General features: G+C 41.7%; 1 protein-coding gene across 2 annotated transcripts in view; it reads right to left on the bottom strand.

Annotated features, from left to right (window-relative positions):
• The window catches only part of znf521 (zinc finger protein 521), a 103,062-nt gene that overhangs the window by 40,586 nt on the left and 45,149 nt on the right, over window positions 1-17,327 (bottom strand). For both annotated transcript variants that reach the window (XM_037682203.1, XM_037682202.1), the window contains 2 exons: window positions 12,574-16,079; window positions 12,323-12,407 (listed from right to left, as the gene is read on the bottom strand). In XM_037682203.1, coding sequence (XP_037538131.1) covers window positions 12,323-12,407; window positions 12,574-15,723 — 3,235 coding nt within the window. In that variant the 5' untranslated portion in view covers window positions 15,724-16,079. The remainder of the gene's footprint in view (window positions 1-12,322; window positions 12,408-12,573; window positions 16,080-17,327) is intronic.

Raw genomic sequence — 17,327 nt, 5'->3', positions numbered from 1 at the left:
ACCTAACATGTATGTTTTTGGTCTGTGTGAGGAGACCGGAGTACCGGGAGAAAATCCACGCACACACAAAGAGAACATACAAACTCAGAAAGGCCCTCAGCTAGGAGGTGATCCTGCAAACTTCTTGCTAAGAGGTGACAGCTTTTACCACTGCAACACTGTGCACCCCTCACATTCTGACACATTAATACTTGTTTAAGGGTGTTTTCACACCTGATAGTCTGGTAGACTTGGTTCGATTAGAGGCCAATATTCAGAACATTTGTTTACATTTTCAGCTGGTGCGGTTTGCATTCTTACTGAACTGAGTCAATTGAGCCAACCTGTTCCCCCCACCCAACACCTGTGGTGGCGCTGCACCAAGAACTACTGAAGGAAACGACACAAAAACCTCTGAAGAAGACACTTCTTGGCGTCAAATTTTGGCAGTTTTAGGATTTCTGTTTTGTCATTTTTCAACAATGGACTTAGCATGAGCGGAAGATGAGGCAGAAGACCATGGAGCTGATGGTTCTGTATGATGTAAGAGAAATGCTTGTTTGTTTGCCCTGCACTGTATTCATTCAACCTAAATACAGGTTAATCCCATTGAGCCTCGGGGACTCATTTACAAGAGAGACCTGCTGTAGACCACTTCCTGCTTTTGGAGCAGTCTCCGGTCCGTTTGCATTCACATTGTATTCAAACCGCGCTAGAGTTCACTTCAACTAAACCGAGACCTAGGTATTTAGGTGGACCAGAGTTCGCTTTTTTTGGTCCGCATCAGAGTTAGATTGCACATTCAAATCTCCCCAAACGAATCGGACTTTCTAGGCAAACGAACTAAAGTTTGATTTAAAGTGGACTAAACAGGGCTGGTGTGAATGCACCCTAAGAAACTCCTTTGGTGCATTAAGAAAAGTATATCCTGAGTTTATAAATACAACTACACATTTCTGTTTTTAATAAATGTCATACAAATAAATTGCTTTTTTTTTACTACAATTTCATGTTCATATTTGATACAAGTAATCTTTAAAGTATGCAGACTATTTTGTGTGTTTGCGACTGATTTAAAATAAAATGAAGACCTATTTTGTGTCCACAACTCACAAAACTGTCGCCCACCTTAGACCACATCATATCTGCCTCAGTCTGATTGATACCCACCTTGGCAGCTGCCCTGAGATTTATGATTTAATCTGAGTACACATTAAAAATTAAGTTCTAACTTCTTGAGAAGGCTTTGAAATTAACAATTTGTTGCACAATATTGCAACTTAAGTGAGGAAATACCAACGCCCTGCAAACATTTTAAGACATACTGAAGACTGGTGTTTGCCAACTAGTCACCAACAGCAACTCAGTTGATACTACCCTAATGTGTGGACCTTTTAACAAATATTTATTCAATTTAAAATACGTTTACAGTATTTATAGTAGTATTCTAAGTCGCATATTGTCATATCATGCTAAAAGTATTTTTGTTTCTTAAACTAACTTCATCAACAGGTTTTCTTTTTCTATTCCAGTTTGGCTACTTGTGGTTCTTTTCCATAGTTGTGGCTCTATACAGATTTTGGTTATTCACTCTGTGTTTCAAGTCTTTTGCCAGCCTGCTAAATTCTTAATACCAGTCAGCAAATCTCAGGTTGAGGTTCTATTCATTTACATCTGATTGTTACATTCCTGCACAAAACCAATTAAAAATGCAATCTAACTACCTGCAGATCTTGGCATGAATTATTTGCAAAATAGAGACCAATCTCGTCTGTCATTAGGAGTGCAGCTGCAACGCAAACAAGACAAATCTATCTATTGTTTATTACCTCCTCAGGCTTTTTACCCAGAGGGCAGAAGAAGAGAGGGAGGGGCAGAGGTCAGTGCAATTACCATCCACTCCATCCTTGGAGTCAGACAGTGCTAAGACATGCATTGGCAAATTCCATGGCAGCATCGTATATCACATTACCATAAAATCCCAAAGAGAGTTAACCTTTGTTCAATTCCATTTGATTCTAAGAGTGGAAAACACTGACGGTCTCATCCAGCCTCAGTGTTTCAAGACTTCACTTGTTTGTCTTTCAGTCTTGTGACTGCTCTTGCTTAAGCTTTGCCATTCCAAAAATAAAGTGCCGGGGGAGATGAAGGATCACTGAATCATCCTGGATAGGATATCATATCATCTGGAGATCTTCAAGGTTCAGTCATCCACAACGCCTGAGAAATAAAAGCTGTTCTTAAAAGTAATACAAAGAATTTAGCTCTAAGTCTAACTAAATTTGCAGTCTAATTTAATATGTATGTTATGATTTATTTTTAGCGACACCTAAAACGCTGTCCTAAATAAGGAGTTTGCCTGAAAAACTCTAATTTTTGGCTTTTGTAAGCAATATTCCACTTGAATTTGCCGCATCAGTATGGGCTAAAATGCCTGTTGACTGAATATGCAAATGACCACTGGTGGCAGAATGTGAATTACTGTTACTGAACAAAGATGCTTTAGCTCTATGTCGAAATCTTTGGGTGGCGAAAGCTAGAGAAATGTCACTGGATTAAAAAAAAAAAAAAAAGGCAAAGATGAGAAAAAAGTAGTGAGTCAATTTAAAGAAAGAAAGAAAGAAAAAGAAAGAAAGAAAGATCTGTGAATTTTCCTCCCGTCCCCTGAGACCTCCCTTGATGCCAAGCATTCATCATCCAGCCTCTAATATCAGTTATTCTGTGGCTCCTCTGCTTACAGCAGAATTAATTTCTGCTTTAATTACTCTCATCGGCGGAATGCTGATGAAGGAGAGGGACGAGGCATTCTGGGACTCGGGCCTCATTCCACCGCTTTAATTTGAATGAATTCCACACGGAGACGCTGGCAAACAACTGGCAGCCGAGCCCCAGGAGCCACTGTGGGACTGCGCAGAAGAGCTGCAGCCATGGCCCCCACCAACCAAGCTAGCTACCTTGTGTGTGCGTGCCTGTGTGTGCGCCTCCTTGCCTATGTGCATTATGTACAGCATGGTGATTGTGTTCGAGGACGAGTGCAGGAGCGAAATGGGAGCAAGAACACACAAGACGGGAAAGCGATTGATGGATTAAGTGATGAGTGTCTATCAGCGTGTTTACAGTATTTGTGCATGAACATAAAATAAGCTGAAGGATATAAGAAGGGAGAAAAGCTGGGTAGAAATAAAACTGTAAATGGTTTTAAACAAACCGAGACAGTGAGAGTGGGTCCAAACGGGTACAGAACATATGAAATATGAACAACATCCCTGACTGCAGCCCACGGTGTAACACGAGTGTTAGTTTGAGAGTAAAAATCATTAATACTTAATTTGATTATTCCAGATATGGCACATTGCACTCTTCAAACACAAACTGACTAAATCATGCAGGAACTGGCAGTAAAATTAAAAAAAGAGTATAAAGAAAAAAGGTTGTATATGTGAACAGCACACAACACATATTAGCATAATGAAAATATCTGCAGAAACTGTAAAGGATTAGAGCAACCCCGGCAGAGGAGCAGAGACAGGGGCCATAATTGACTTTTCTCCAAGCCAGCTTGGTAGTTACAGAATGCAGCATATTGGACAAGGATTGTGATTGATTATGTTGGTCTGCCACACCGATTCGTTTGATTAAATGTAACTATGGGTTTCTTTTCCAAACTCCAATAAAGCAGCAATTTGAAACTAAGAGACTGCAGGAATTTCAGTCGTTCTCTCTTCAGTTTGATATAATCCATTTCTGTATGAGCGTCTTCAAAACAAGTAATTGTGCATCTGACTTACCTCAAAAATCTGGGGGAAAAAAAGAGAAAAAAAAACTCATCTTATTAACACAATTAGAAAAAAAAAATTAACAACTTACTTGTAAAACTCTAATTTAATGCAAACATATGGAGGATTAGAGTTGTGCTCTTTCGCTGGAAAGGCCTGTAATAATAGGAAGATTTCAGTCCAATGAATAATTATGTGGCACGAATCTCTGCAGGGAAAACATACATTTCCCCACACAACAGAGTAACATAACTATAATTAACACGAGTGCTGAAACAGTAGACGAGGAAGATGCCTGCATTTACTTCAGTTAGATGGTTAAACTCAAGCCCACATTAGACGATTTATCTGCAGCAATTTTATGTTGCGAGCCATCGCTCTGCTTTTCATCCGAGGGCGGAGGGAGGCAGGTAAGGGTGACCTTTGCTAACCCTGAAACCTCTGGACAGGTGGGCGGTGTCCTGCATGCACTGTCCATTTTGGCAGCAGCTCTGCTCCCTGTGGTAGCTCAGGCCATGATGAGCAGCTGGGTCGCAAACACCAAGCACATTAATATCTTCTTAATGATAATAATCATTATGGCATAAGCACCTTCCCCAAAGTGGGAAGGCTCATGGATCGTGCCAGATTAGCATTGTCGTTAAGGTAAAAAAAAATATTAAAAAATTGCATTAAAAAAATTAAAAAAAAAAAACTACTGAGATGGAATGACTTTTTTAATGGGCAGCAACTCACAGCCACCAGGATAATGCAGACGCTAATGTACTGATGAGAAAATGAGATGCACCAACAACATTAGGCAGATCAAAAGCTCAATAAAAGCATTTCTAATTAATTTAATAATACAATTTGTACTTGAAATTAACTTTACCACTATGACTGCAGACTTAGCCAACATTAAGCAGTATATAGTTTGCATCAAACATTTGTTTAAATTAGTAGAAATCTTTTTTTATTTGTCTTTGTAAATCCTTTCACTCTCTTATCGTTAGCAGCATAGCTCCTCACATCTCCACATTTGAATCCATAAAGTGTTAGTTGCTCTCAGCTTTTTGAACATACTCATCTTACTGGATGTAACTGTCAGTTTTCACCCATCACGGGCCATTATCAGTCTCATTCGTGTTCATTATTGAAGCTAATGATCTGTTGTCCTCCCTGCTCCCCATTGAAGGAGGACTACATTAAAAGTCTCTTATTAACTTAATTAGTAATTATAAATGTTAAAAGACTAATCAGAGAGAGGGTGGCTTAAGGTTTGCGTCTCTAGGCAAGCGGTGGGACAAATGAAGAGACAAAGAGGCCACGTCATTTTAGTGTTCATGTTCTTGTCACCATGCTTGAAATAGAACAAGACAAATGGAAGAAGTTGCAAGTGTGGCCAATTTACCTCCAGTGGCTGTTACTTTAGTGCGTCTTTGCATTTTAAAAAAAATACAGATATTTTAGTAAAAAATATAATAAAACGCATGAAAATGTTCATAAAATGTGCATTTTAACATTATGCTATAATTACTTTATGCTAAAAAACACATTGTTTCTATTTTATAATCTACACACACTAAGGTAGTTAATATGCTGTTTACAGGAAGCAGCATTTAATATGGTAACACATAATGTATGCAGTACTCACATTATCTCTTTCTAACAAGATGGAAATAGATCCCCTTAATTAAATCCTGTGTGTACACTAATTCCTCACTAAATCTGCATCTCTCTGACAATTCCACATCAGCAACGCTGCACACTCCAGTCAACATATAAGCACTGATCCCAACATTAAACCTTAATAACTAATAGAGCTTTCATCCAGGGAGTTCCTGTGTGATTTCCATTAATGTGAGGGGAATTGCCCAGGACCATCTCCCGGTTTTTCCGGAGTATGTTGATGCTCAAGCCAGGGGGTGCGATTGGTACTATTGGTGCAGGAAGAAAACAAGCAGGAACTTCAGCTGTGCTAAGTAGTGGGACGTTAGATGCCGTACTTAGTTTTGCTTGGTTTGCAGCTCAATTTGTAGAAAACACGGCTATTCTTTTGGTTAGTAAGCATTTAAGTGTTTCTGGTTAGGTTTTAAAACACACAAAACGAAGCAAATTGAATATTTTTGGGCTTTGTCTGTTGGACAGAGGGTTGAAAGTGGGGGAAGGGTTGGCCAGTGGCCCATAGCACCTGAAACCTATTACAGACCTTTGGAACATTCCACAAGGTTCTTCCACTTTGGCCAGAAGGCATCGTAAAGGTCCTCACAGAGAGGGCTCGTGTAACTCAATTGCTGATAAACAGCCAGAAATGTGAAACATTAAATTTAGACTCCGACAGAGAGCAGTGTAAAACCTAAAAATAACGCAAATAAAGTCAACTGTCTCTGCAACTTAATAATAATTCCTGCCGTCATATTCACATTGTCTTCATAAAGGAAAACTATAATTACACATATTTAGTGTTGGCTAGAAACAAGCAAAACTTTTGTCAACTTTTTATCAAATGGTTTGCCATCTGGATCTAAAACTGTGGGAGCCCAACAGTGTGCTGAAGATATAAAAAAAAAAATAATAATAATAATAACGTAGACACAACCTGCTGCCAAATTTCTTGGAAATAGCCTTATCCTCTCTATGTGTGTACATATATATGTGTTTTAGTGGTATCAAGGCCCATTTTTTGGCTGGCCCAGAGTTATGCTCTTTGGGTTTAGCTCTATGGGTGTCTGTGGCATCTCCTCTGGCCGCCCGTGTCCATTTGCTCTGCGGGTATGGCAGGCCTGAGCTGACAGATGGCCGCCCCTCTCCATTCCGCTCCAGAGTAACACAGTAACTGGTTTTTCCTCCGCCGTTGACCTTGCCACAGCCAGCCAGCAATCCGGGCTGGCACTCGGCCTGTCGAACAGGAGGGTAATGAAGTCCAGCGCTGCTCACATGATTATTAAGGCTTTGACGCTGGGGGGCCTTTCAGAACCCTATTCCCCCCTACTCTCTCCTCCCCTGCCCGCCATTCACGCAGCCAAACTTTGATGAGGATGGTCATTCGTCACATGGCACTTTGGAAAAACCACCATTGTGCTCCATAAAGAGAGTTGGACTTTTTTTTAGCCAAAGTCTTTTGGAGTCTGGTTGTATTTAAAACATATCTCCTCACACCTATGAAACATATTTAACAACAGCTCTGAGAACAATACTGAAATTATGTCCTGTTCAGCAGCATATGATTGCTACTGGTGTCACAGTGTGCATGTCATTTCACAAAACACAAAGTTAGAACAGATTTGTCACAGTACTGTTGGCGCTGACAACCTCTAAAAGCAATGCAGTTCAGTGGCAGGGCACCGCTTCACTCTCTGCATGGCTCCCTTACCACAAGTCTCTCTAGGCATGATCGGAACCCTGGTCCCATCAGGGCCAACCTGGGATTTGAGAGGTGTAGGTTGCAGCTTTGACCTTTACTAAAGCAGGACTGTCTGTTTGCACTTCTCCCATAAGCCCTCCTTCAGTCAGACTGCTAAGCAACCCCATCAGAACAGGGGTGCACATGCACCTCCACCCTTGGTGACATCTCAGAGACCGTGGGGAAGAGGAGTAATGCAGAGGTTAATTCTGATCATCCAGTATTTATGGGTTTCACTTTGGAACAAGGGTTGGCATTAACACTCTAAAAGGGACATCTCTACTGTATATCAATAAAACATAGCAAGAGGACAGTCTAGGAGTGCTTACCTTTATTCAGGTCATCTAAGTCCTACAGAAGACTTGCAATAAAAAGCTTTACACTAAATGTTTCACATGTAAATTGGTGCATTAAACTTGCTGTTGTGTACACATTACCCAAAAGGTACACCATTTCAACCAATACATGAGAGTTTTACCCCAAGTCGCCACTGCAACATCTGCCTACCAATTGCAATGCAGCGAGGGGCGGCAAGTGCTCGCTCCGAGTTTGTACAAGCAGGCTGTATGAACTGAGAGCACCAGATATTTTCTCACATGTTGGCCTAGTCTGTGAGGTGTGGGGAAATGTCAGGAAAATCAATAGATAAGGACCACATCAGACTGAGCTTGTCTGGCCTAGCAACAGAGCATCCCCATGGAGATGTCAATTACCTCTGCTTTACAACAAAAACACTGGGAAGAGCAAAACAGTCTCTGCAAAGCTGTAAAACTTTTAATGCAGTCTCCAGGTTACATCGAGGAATTTGTAAGAAACTTCTTTTGTTTTGTTCTCCGCCCAGACAGGCAAGTAACACAAAGAGTGCGAGAATCCTATTGATAGCTGTTTTTTTAGTTTAGTTTTTTTTTTTTTTTTTCAGCTTGTGCTGATTTCTATTCTCCTCGTGGACCCCACATTAGTCAGGGAGAGGTATAATGTAACGAGCAGTAAGGTGCACATAATTGCATATTAGCAGCCGTACACTTGACTGCACGGGAGGTGACTATGCTAACGAACAAAGAGGCGTTATTAATCGCCAATTAATAAAAGCGGGCAGATATCAGACTCGGTGTATGGCACAGATGGATTCTTTTGTTTCCAGTGGCTGGTCCAAACCTGTTCTCTTATTTATTTCATAAGATTGATCCCGCTCCTTTGCTCTGTTGTTTATTGAGTTCTGACTCTGATCCAGCCCCCTAGGAGTCAAATGAGGAGAGTTTGGTCATGTTTGTTAACAGCTTACATGTGTTTACGCTTTATGAATGAGTCTTAGAAATTATGGGAACACTGTAAGACATACCTAATCAAAGATAGTTATAGAAAAAGAAACCAAGTATGCAAATCCTGTGTTCTTTTTGTGCATAAAGAGAAAAAAAAATACTTAAAGGAGTAATACATGTGTTTTTACCAGAGCAAAGACACTGATGGAGACCATATAATCAAAGTACAACAGCCAAGTTGCTCCTGGGGCCCGAAACAAGAGGATATGTGTCAAGGATAATTTAAAACTCTTAACAAGAAACAAAACAAGGCTTTCGGCTTCAAAAACTGTTACAGTGTGCCTCCTGTTGGTCTCTACACTAACAGCCAACTCAGTATGTTTTGCCAGGTTGGAGCTCACTTAACATGAAAATGTGAGCGTTAGATACTGAGACAGAGGGAAATGGAGAGAGAGTGGACAGGAAGAAGAGAGAGGAGGAGAAGCTAGAGGACAGTTAAAGGCCTCTCACTGGCTCTCCTCTCCAGGTCTGTAACAGCCCACAGTGCCTGCTTCACACAGAGCGGCCAGCTGTACAGCAAATGTGCCTTTCCCTCTCCGCCCCCGAACTTTTCCACCCCGCCAGTGCCCCCCTTTGCCTGGGCCGACCAGGCCACTGGCTTCTCTCTGTGAGAGAAGGCTCCTCCCTGACTTGGCTTTGAGCTCAATGTTGTCACCAATCCCCCCCACCACCAAAATATCTGTAGAGGTGACTCCAAAAACACTTTTCTAGGATGTAGTTTGGTTTGTTTGTTTACAATTGTCCTTCTGAGCACTGCCACCTTGGCACGTGCCACTTGGAGTGAGCAGGACGAGACTGAAAACAGATAGGGTGTAACAAAAAAATAAAGAAAGAAAAAAGCCCTATCACCTTCAAAACCCCTTTAAGACGGAGCCCATGCTTCAAAACATGTTGTGGCTCTGAAAATCCACAGAGGGACATTTGAAACAGAACGATAAATGGGACAAACGTGCCCCCCATGAGGCTCCAAATGTCATAGTTTACACTAGGGTCAAAGTGAAGCAATGGGGTGCCATGATGGCATGCTGATAAAACCAAACAGGCTTTTGTGCCAATGAAAGACCTTCAAAGGTCTTCCTAAAAAGAGAAAATAAAAAAGATGACTTTGACAAACCGCAACTACCGCAATCATTTTCCAGTGTGGTAAAATATATATTCTAATTTAGAAAAATAATAGAAAATGAATGGATTGATAGTGACTGCAACAGCTGACAGCTGTAAAAATCTGTGTCTCTGGAGAAAAATCGGATACCTTCAATTCTGTAAGTGTGCCATGCCAAAAAAACTCTAAACTAAAGAGTGGCCAGCTGTCTTCTGGCCTGCTATTAAATTGCTCCTTGGATGGTGGCGATATCATTTTTTTTCTCCATAGGAGTATCACACCAGGTCCCCAAACAGAGCGACCAGCTGTACAGCAAATGTGTACTGATCCATCTGGGCCTTAGTAGGCTACAGCCTCCATCTTAAGACACGTGGGGCCATTCACGGGCTTGGCTGGAGCTGGTCTGCAGCACACCCCTCTGCTACCGTGGCCCCTTCCTCCCCTTTCATTTACCTCCATTATCATAGTAAATGTGGAGTAGCTGAGCTCCAGAACTGCCCTTTATGTCTGAACCAGGGCCGCCATCATTTGACTGTAATATTCATGCATCAAAATGTGCTGGCATTCTTACAGAAGAGGCGGCTATGACCACTTTGTCCAGAGGAGACCAAGTGAAGGTAGAGGCTTTTAACATTTAGTCCAGAGTGACTATTATGTTACAAAGGCAGCTAATAAGAACCCGTCCGGGTGAGACAGGCTCAGGTTTTGTTGTTCTATACACTTAGCACTATAGTTATGTCACGACACATCACTATATATAGAGTTATCAGTGTGAACTGACACCATGGAGCGGGGCATGGATGAAAACAACACCCCTATGAATCCAGCGTCTGCTCCATTACCTACGCTAATAACGCTGACAGCTGAGCGGAGATGACCCCAGCCCCCTGTTTCTCCTCTCCTGTGCAGATGGCCATTAAAAGGAGAAAGTGTCCCTTTTTTCTGTGGAGAAGGTATTTAGAGCTTTTCCAAATGGGTTTTTTTTTTTCTTTTCTGTTTTTGGCCCAAATTAGATGCATAGTGCTTACGGGCTGAGTTGACTTTAACCATATTCTACATTATAAAGGAGAGATTCTTAATCATCTATAATAAGCCGTGAAATCTTTTTTTTAAAACTTTCCTAACATGACATGCCAGTGAAACACATTTTCTTTGTTCTGTTCAGTTTTCCTTTTGTTTCCCATCCAAATGAGCTTTGTTTTCCTCATATTTTAGAGATCACAAAACAAATGCATAACCAAAACCTTTTAAGAAGTCAGATGAAACCTGTTATCATGTTGAATACTAAGCAGTGGCACATCATAGAAGTAAGACATCAGACAATAACCCAATCACCTATCCTCCTGTTATCTTAAGCTGTCTGAATTCCACTATTATGAGGGAACTGTGTGCTTGTGCGGCTGAAAGACATAAAATAACCAGTAGGGGGGTTTGTTTTCTACCCTCCCAGTGTGCTCCGTGCCTGCCTTTGCGAGAGAAAGGACTAATGCTGGCATGGTACTGTATTAGGCACCCCCAGTAGACTGGTGGGTGAGCAGATCGCAAAGATGAATACAAAACACACACCTACACACTCTAGGCTCGTCTCTCTCTTTTGCAAATACACCGCAGAATCAAAATCACAAATCACATGCTTCTGATTGTTTATGCACAAACAGTGGGCCCCTGATAGAATTGCCTACCAGTCCTGATAGAATTGCCCACCGTGTTTAAATTCACCTGCGCCTAGAAGCGTGTCCCAAACAGAGAGGCGGTTTGGTTCCAGATCAATGAGTCTCTCCCCCACTGAAGACAACAGATAATGCAGTGTAATGAAAGAGCCGCCAAACGAGCTGAATAAATGAATGAATAAAGGAACGTGAGACTGGAATTCAGACGCCTACTTACTGCAGGCAAGAAAACCTGTTTTCCAATTGTCTCCTCTGTAAATTATTCTGCTTGCATACAAATGGCAACCAAAAGTGAAGACATTTTGAAAATGTGGATGTTGGCTTATGCTCTCATCATAGGAATCATGCACACAAAAATCAACATGTGTAAATTTGTAAAATAGAGCTATGTGTAACTTTTGGTTGATCTTGTATAAATGAATGAAAATATGCTACAAAATATGTTCAGCTCTTAGAGGAAAAAGAGGCAACAAGCCAACAAACTAAAAAAAAAAGAACTGTGGGCATATCATTGAGATATCTTAATCATTTCAATAGTATGTTTGAATTTTAAACTATTGTTTAAATATGCTTCATGTTTTGCACTACTTCAAACTATCTTTAAAAAAATGGTTTGAAGTTGAAAGATGATGCTCCACAAGCATGCACAAAACACTCTATTATACCATTCACATGCATGGAAAAATGAAACTTGCATGTTTGTAAAAGCACAACACTGAAGATGCATTTGATTCTTAAAAATATTAAAATAATTCCACCTATTTGGTGATGTGATCCAGATACATGTGAGCCTGAGGAAGACAGGGTCAACTATTTTATTATATCACATCAATTTTTAATATGGATTTATCCTTAAAAAAAGGGCAAAAACGGATTGAAATTGATTAAAGATAATCAAATGTCTGCTATGAAATTTGAAGAAAAAAAATAAAAACTGTACTTAATATGTGTATTATAATGAGGATAGACACAAAATCATTCCACCTAACATTTAAATGTTATAGCTATGTAAATGTCACATTGACTATTTTATGGTGCTGTTTATTTGATTCAGAAATTACACAGAAGCCATGTTTAATGATAAAGTTTCTTACCTAGCATGTGGTTAGCCACATGAACTTGGATGTCCCATTCACTGTAGAACACCATCTGACATTTGATGCACTGGTATGTTTTTTTCTATAAACATGAAAAAAGAAACAAACATCAAGTGTAAACAATAAATAAAACATTTCAATGTTTTACCAGGTTGATACAGTGGTAAGAACTTCATAATTACATTTTTTTTAATTTTGTTAATTAAACCTATTTTATTATTATTATTTTTTACTTTGGTTAGCAATACCTCTTCAGTTTGTGAAGGACTGGCTCTTGGCATGGGGGAAACCTGGGGGGTCTTGAGCTGTCCGCTATTGCTATCCCCACCTTGTTCTCGGTGCACCGTCTGGACATGGGTTTGCAACTCTGCCTCAGACTCAAACTTCACATTGCAGCTGGAACAGCGTGTCTTGATAACAGATAATGAAGATGTGGAAGAAGAAGAAGATGATGAAGAGACACCTTTGACTTTTCCATCTCCAGGACTGAGACTCTCCCCTTGTACCCATGCAGCAGCTGTTGATGCTGGAGTGGTGGCTCCACCCTGTTGCTGCCTTCCTCCATTCACTGTTGGGCTGGAGCTCTTGGAGCCTGCAGCAGTCATGCAAGATGCACAGAGTCCATAAGGCAGTCCATTGATGTCTAGCTTCACTAGGTCTTGTTTGGACCGGAAATCTTTTAAGCAAGAGGCACACTTGAAAATTTTTTGGGCAAGGTGTGGCTGCTGGTTTTGAGACATGATATTGTTGCGGACCAGGGGTTGACTAGATGACATTGTGCCTGTCTTCTGCATGTGGAAGGTACCATGGATCTTGAGCTCCAGTGTGGAGGTCACTGTTTGCATGCAAACCACACATCGGAAACCTGTCAGAGAGTTTCTCAGGTCAGGATGCATCTGGCAATGTTCCAGGAAGTCCTCCTCACTCTGCAGTGGCATCTTACAAATACGGCAGCTGCCTGTGTCCAGACTCTTGCTATGGGTGACCTTGTGCTCTGTCAAAGTAAGCAAAGAAGGGAATCTTTCCCCACAGATGGGACACATGTAGTGTTTGACAGGCCCAAGGTGGGTCTGCATATGTTCCCTCAGCCCAGCCTCAGAGAAAAAGGTACGGGAACAGACATTGCACTTATGATTGCCCTTGATCATTTCAGCCTTCCGTTTTATCATTGCACTCTCACCAGGGCGGATATTGTGATCTCTTAACTGGTGGTTAGTGAGGAGTGACTCCATGGTGTAAGATGCCCCACATATTTCACACCCATACATTGGTTCTGCAGTGTCCACCTCTTCCTCACTTCCATCATGGCTGTTCTGGGATTCCACCACAGATCCTCCTCCTGCTCCTGGACCATGGCTGTTAGTTAAGAGACCTTGTAGTTCAGCATCATCTTTGGGCTGGCCTTCCCCACCACTTACTGTGGACCCATTAGTGCCACAGTTTTGAGACTTTCCCTCAAACACACAGTGTTTCTCCCTTAAATGTTTCTCCAAGAGGACAATGGCATGGAAGGCCTTACTGCAGAACCGGCAGTTGTACTTCTTGCTGTGGGTAGTAATGTGACATTGCAACTCTACCTCTGTGCCAAAGGATTCCCCACAAAAAATACAGCGGTGAGCACGGCCTTGATTCTCCAGATGACTGTGTTTAACGTGCAGTTGTAGGTCAGTCTCATGTCTGAAGTCCCAGTTGCAGGATGTGCAGCGGTATACCTTCTTTTCATTGCTGTGCTTTACAGCTAGGTGGAGTTGTGTAGATACCTTAGAGTCAAACACCTCTTGACACAGAGTGCAACGAAAAAAAACAAAAGTATGCATGTCAAGAAGATGCTTCTGCAGATCATCCACTGAGGTGAACTGCTTGTCACAACTCTCACAGATGTAATACGTAGAGGTAATAGTAAAGTGTATTGTCACATGTTTCAGCAGAGACTCTTGGTTGAGAAACTCCTTGTTGCACTGTGGACATGTGAGCTGAGGTTGTAGACCATCCAGATGAGTTTTGAGATGAGTCTGGAAAAGGTCTAAACTTGTATACTTCGCTCCACACTGGTTACATATGAACTCACTTGCAGTACGTGAGGCTGAGCTACCTTGTTTCAGCATGGCAGTTTGTTCCACAGATATTGGGGAAGAGGGGCTGAGAGTGCGCAAGGATTTTTTTCCATTGTTGATGTAGTTTAGAGCCAGAGGAATGTTCTTGTGATTCTCCTTGATGTGCTTGTTGAGCTTCAAAACACTGTTAAATATGGGGGAGTTGGTGCAGTATGAGCAGGAGTACACTTCTACTATAGGTTCCTTGGGAGTTACAGCCAATGGGGAGTCAAAGCGCAGGCTTCCTCCATCACAATGAGTCTGACGAACATGCTCTTCCAAGGTAGTCTCTGTCAAGAACCCCATAAAGCATTGGGGGCAAAAGAAGGCATTACTGTCCTTGGCAACAGGACTAGGGAAGCCATGGGAACAGCGGATGTGTTCCTGCAGGGCGTTCAGATCACTTAACACCTCAGGACAAAAGTTACACTGAAGAAGGGCATCAGGCAAGCTGGCTAACAAGGCAGCATGGTCTTCTGCACTGTGGACCTGTTTAAGATGTTCATTTAGATTTAGTAAAGAGGGCAGAACCTCTAAGCAAAACTGGCAAGTATGAGCTTGTTCTGGCTTGTCCAGATGCATTGTTCGTAGGTGAATTTGAAGTACAGCCAAGCTGGAGAATACTTGCTTGTTGCAGTAGATGCAACTGTAGGATACTTTAGGCTGTTTTGAGGACCGCCCACCCATGTCAGATATATTCTGAGCAGCTCTCTTTCTTCTTCCTCTTGTCTTGGCAACAGGGGGTGCTGTTTCCACCATTGTAGAGCTGTCGACTGAGAGATTGGAGTCAGGAGTAGTGCTAGAGACTGAGGTGTAGCCCACAGTAAGCAATGAAGGACTGTTACTATGGTTACTGGATTCAGGGAGTTGGTGAATATCCATATGCGCATAGAGGTCCTCAACAGACAAAAAGTGCTCAGAGCAGATAGCACAGGTGTGTCCTTTCCTATCTCTGCTGTGTGCTTGGTCAATGTGGGTCAGCAGGGTGCCCTCATCACTGAAGGGTTCATGGCAGTAAATGCACTGTAGGGTGGCACCCAGGCCTCCATCTTCTGAAGGAGAGCACTCAGGGTGACACTCTGCGATGTGCCGCTGGAGCTCCTCCGGAACGTCAAAGCCTTCCTCACACCGACTGCATTTCCGGGTTTCTTTCAGCTTCCATTCCTCAGCTCTAGAAAAGCTTGAGCTGCTGCCATCTTTCCCCCTCTCATGTACTTGCATGTGGCCATGTAGAGAGCTGGAGGAAAGGAAGCCTCGACGGCACACAGGGCACTTATGGGGTTTATTGGAGGCGTGAGTTTTCATGTGGATTTTGAGGTGATCACTGCGAGAGAAGGCAGACTCACACTCACCACAGTGATACTTCTTATCGCCGGTATGTAGCTTCACGTGTCGATCTCGGCTACGCTTGTGTTTAAACAAGCGACTACAAAAGGTACAGCTGAAAGGGAGTTTATCTCCGTGGCTCTGTTCGTGACGCTTAAGGAAGCTTAAACGACTGAAGGACTTGTCACAAAACTGGCATGGATATGGCAGGCCAGGGCCCCCTTCTTCCTCTCCAAATTCATAGTCTTCACAGTGTCCTGGTGAAGTCTGATCTTTACTGGAGGGAGATGATGCTGGCCAAGAACATGAAGGGTCATCTTCAAGATCAGCACCGTCTAAAGAAAAGGACAAAAAGAGCAAAAACATTAGGGAAAATCAGAAGACAATAAAAGGGAAGGAATGGCACACTAATTTGAATAGCAAAGGTGGGTCACTGTGGTGTTATAGTTATAAAGTTGCGATGTATGAATTTAAAATTCTTTTTAGTGTACATCATTTTTTCTTCAGCAACTTCAACGGAAACAATAGCTCTCCTTAGGTGTTATCTGAAAAGTAAAATTTAAATATGCAATTTAAAGTATAATTAGAGAAGCGAATAAGTGGAAATACTTTTACTACAATTAACCTTGTATGTGGCCACGTAATGGCTTAACCCACTGTGACTCAAAACACAATCTTTCTGACATTTAAAGCCAACACAAGACAATGGGTGTACTTTAGGATGTAAGCCCTGCATGAGGTAAATTAGAACATTTCTCTTATTCTTGAACACTCACTAGAATATTTTTGAAAAAAAAAAACATGGACCCTTCAAAAGACCTTAAATCAAGAGGGGAAAAAAAAACAAGCAAAAGTGCTTTAAAAATAAAAAAGAGAAGATTAAATGTGCAACTCAGACCACAGCTATGCATAGCCTTTGGGAATTTGCTGCTGCTTAAAAGATAATTTTTCATAAAATGTGTGCATTTCAAAATATCAGACAACCAATGTCAGACTATAACATACACAATGTTACCATATTTGCCTATGTGGTGTGTGCTAAATTAATGCAATGCAGCTGATTCTGGATGGATGAGATTGTCATGAGCTGGTGAGGAAAGGTGAGCTTTGAGAGGACAGGGCAACGGAAACTGCATGACTAAATCCCTCATGCAAGGCCGAGCAGGTGTGTGAAGACTGAGCACAGAAAGCCAGTCAAATAATAAAACAATATCCATTCTTTAAAAAAATATTTTAAAGTGTCCCTATACATAAATTCCTTCTTTGCCAACATTCCAGTCCAATGGTTCATTGTCCGCTGTTATGAATGGAAAACACAGAGCACTACTTTCCACAGGTTCAAAGGGTTACAGACCACTTCTTCCCGCTGCTGAGTTCTAAGTGCTGTGAACTTCCTTACCTAAATAACAACGTAATTCCACCCCCTTCAGAAAAATAATTGTCAAAAGGCCATAACTTAGAATAGGAAAAACAAGAGGAAACGGCAAAAGATTTATGAGAGGGACAGAGGAAAAGCATGAGCTCTTTCCAGGATCCAACCTCTTTACTCTCCTTCAGCTGACAACTCTCTCTCTCTCTCTCTC

Source organism: Nematolebias whitei, chromosome 9 (assembly GCF_014905685.2).
Source record: "Nematolebias whitei isolate Nwh7 chromosome 9, NemWhi1, whole genome shotgun sequence".
NCBI lineage: Eukaryota > Metazoa > Chordata > Actinopteri > Cyprinodontiformes > Rivulidae > Nematolebias > Nematolebias whitei.
This window is presented reverse-complemented; position numbering and strand designations above follow the sequence as displayed.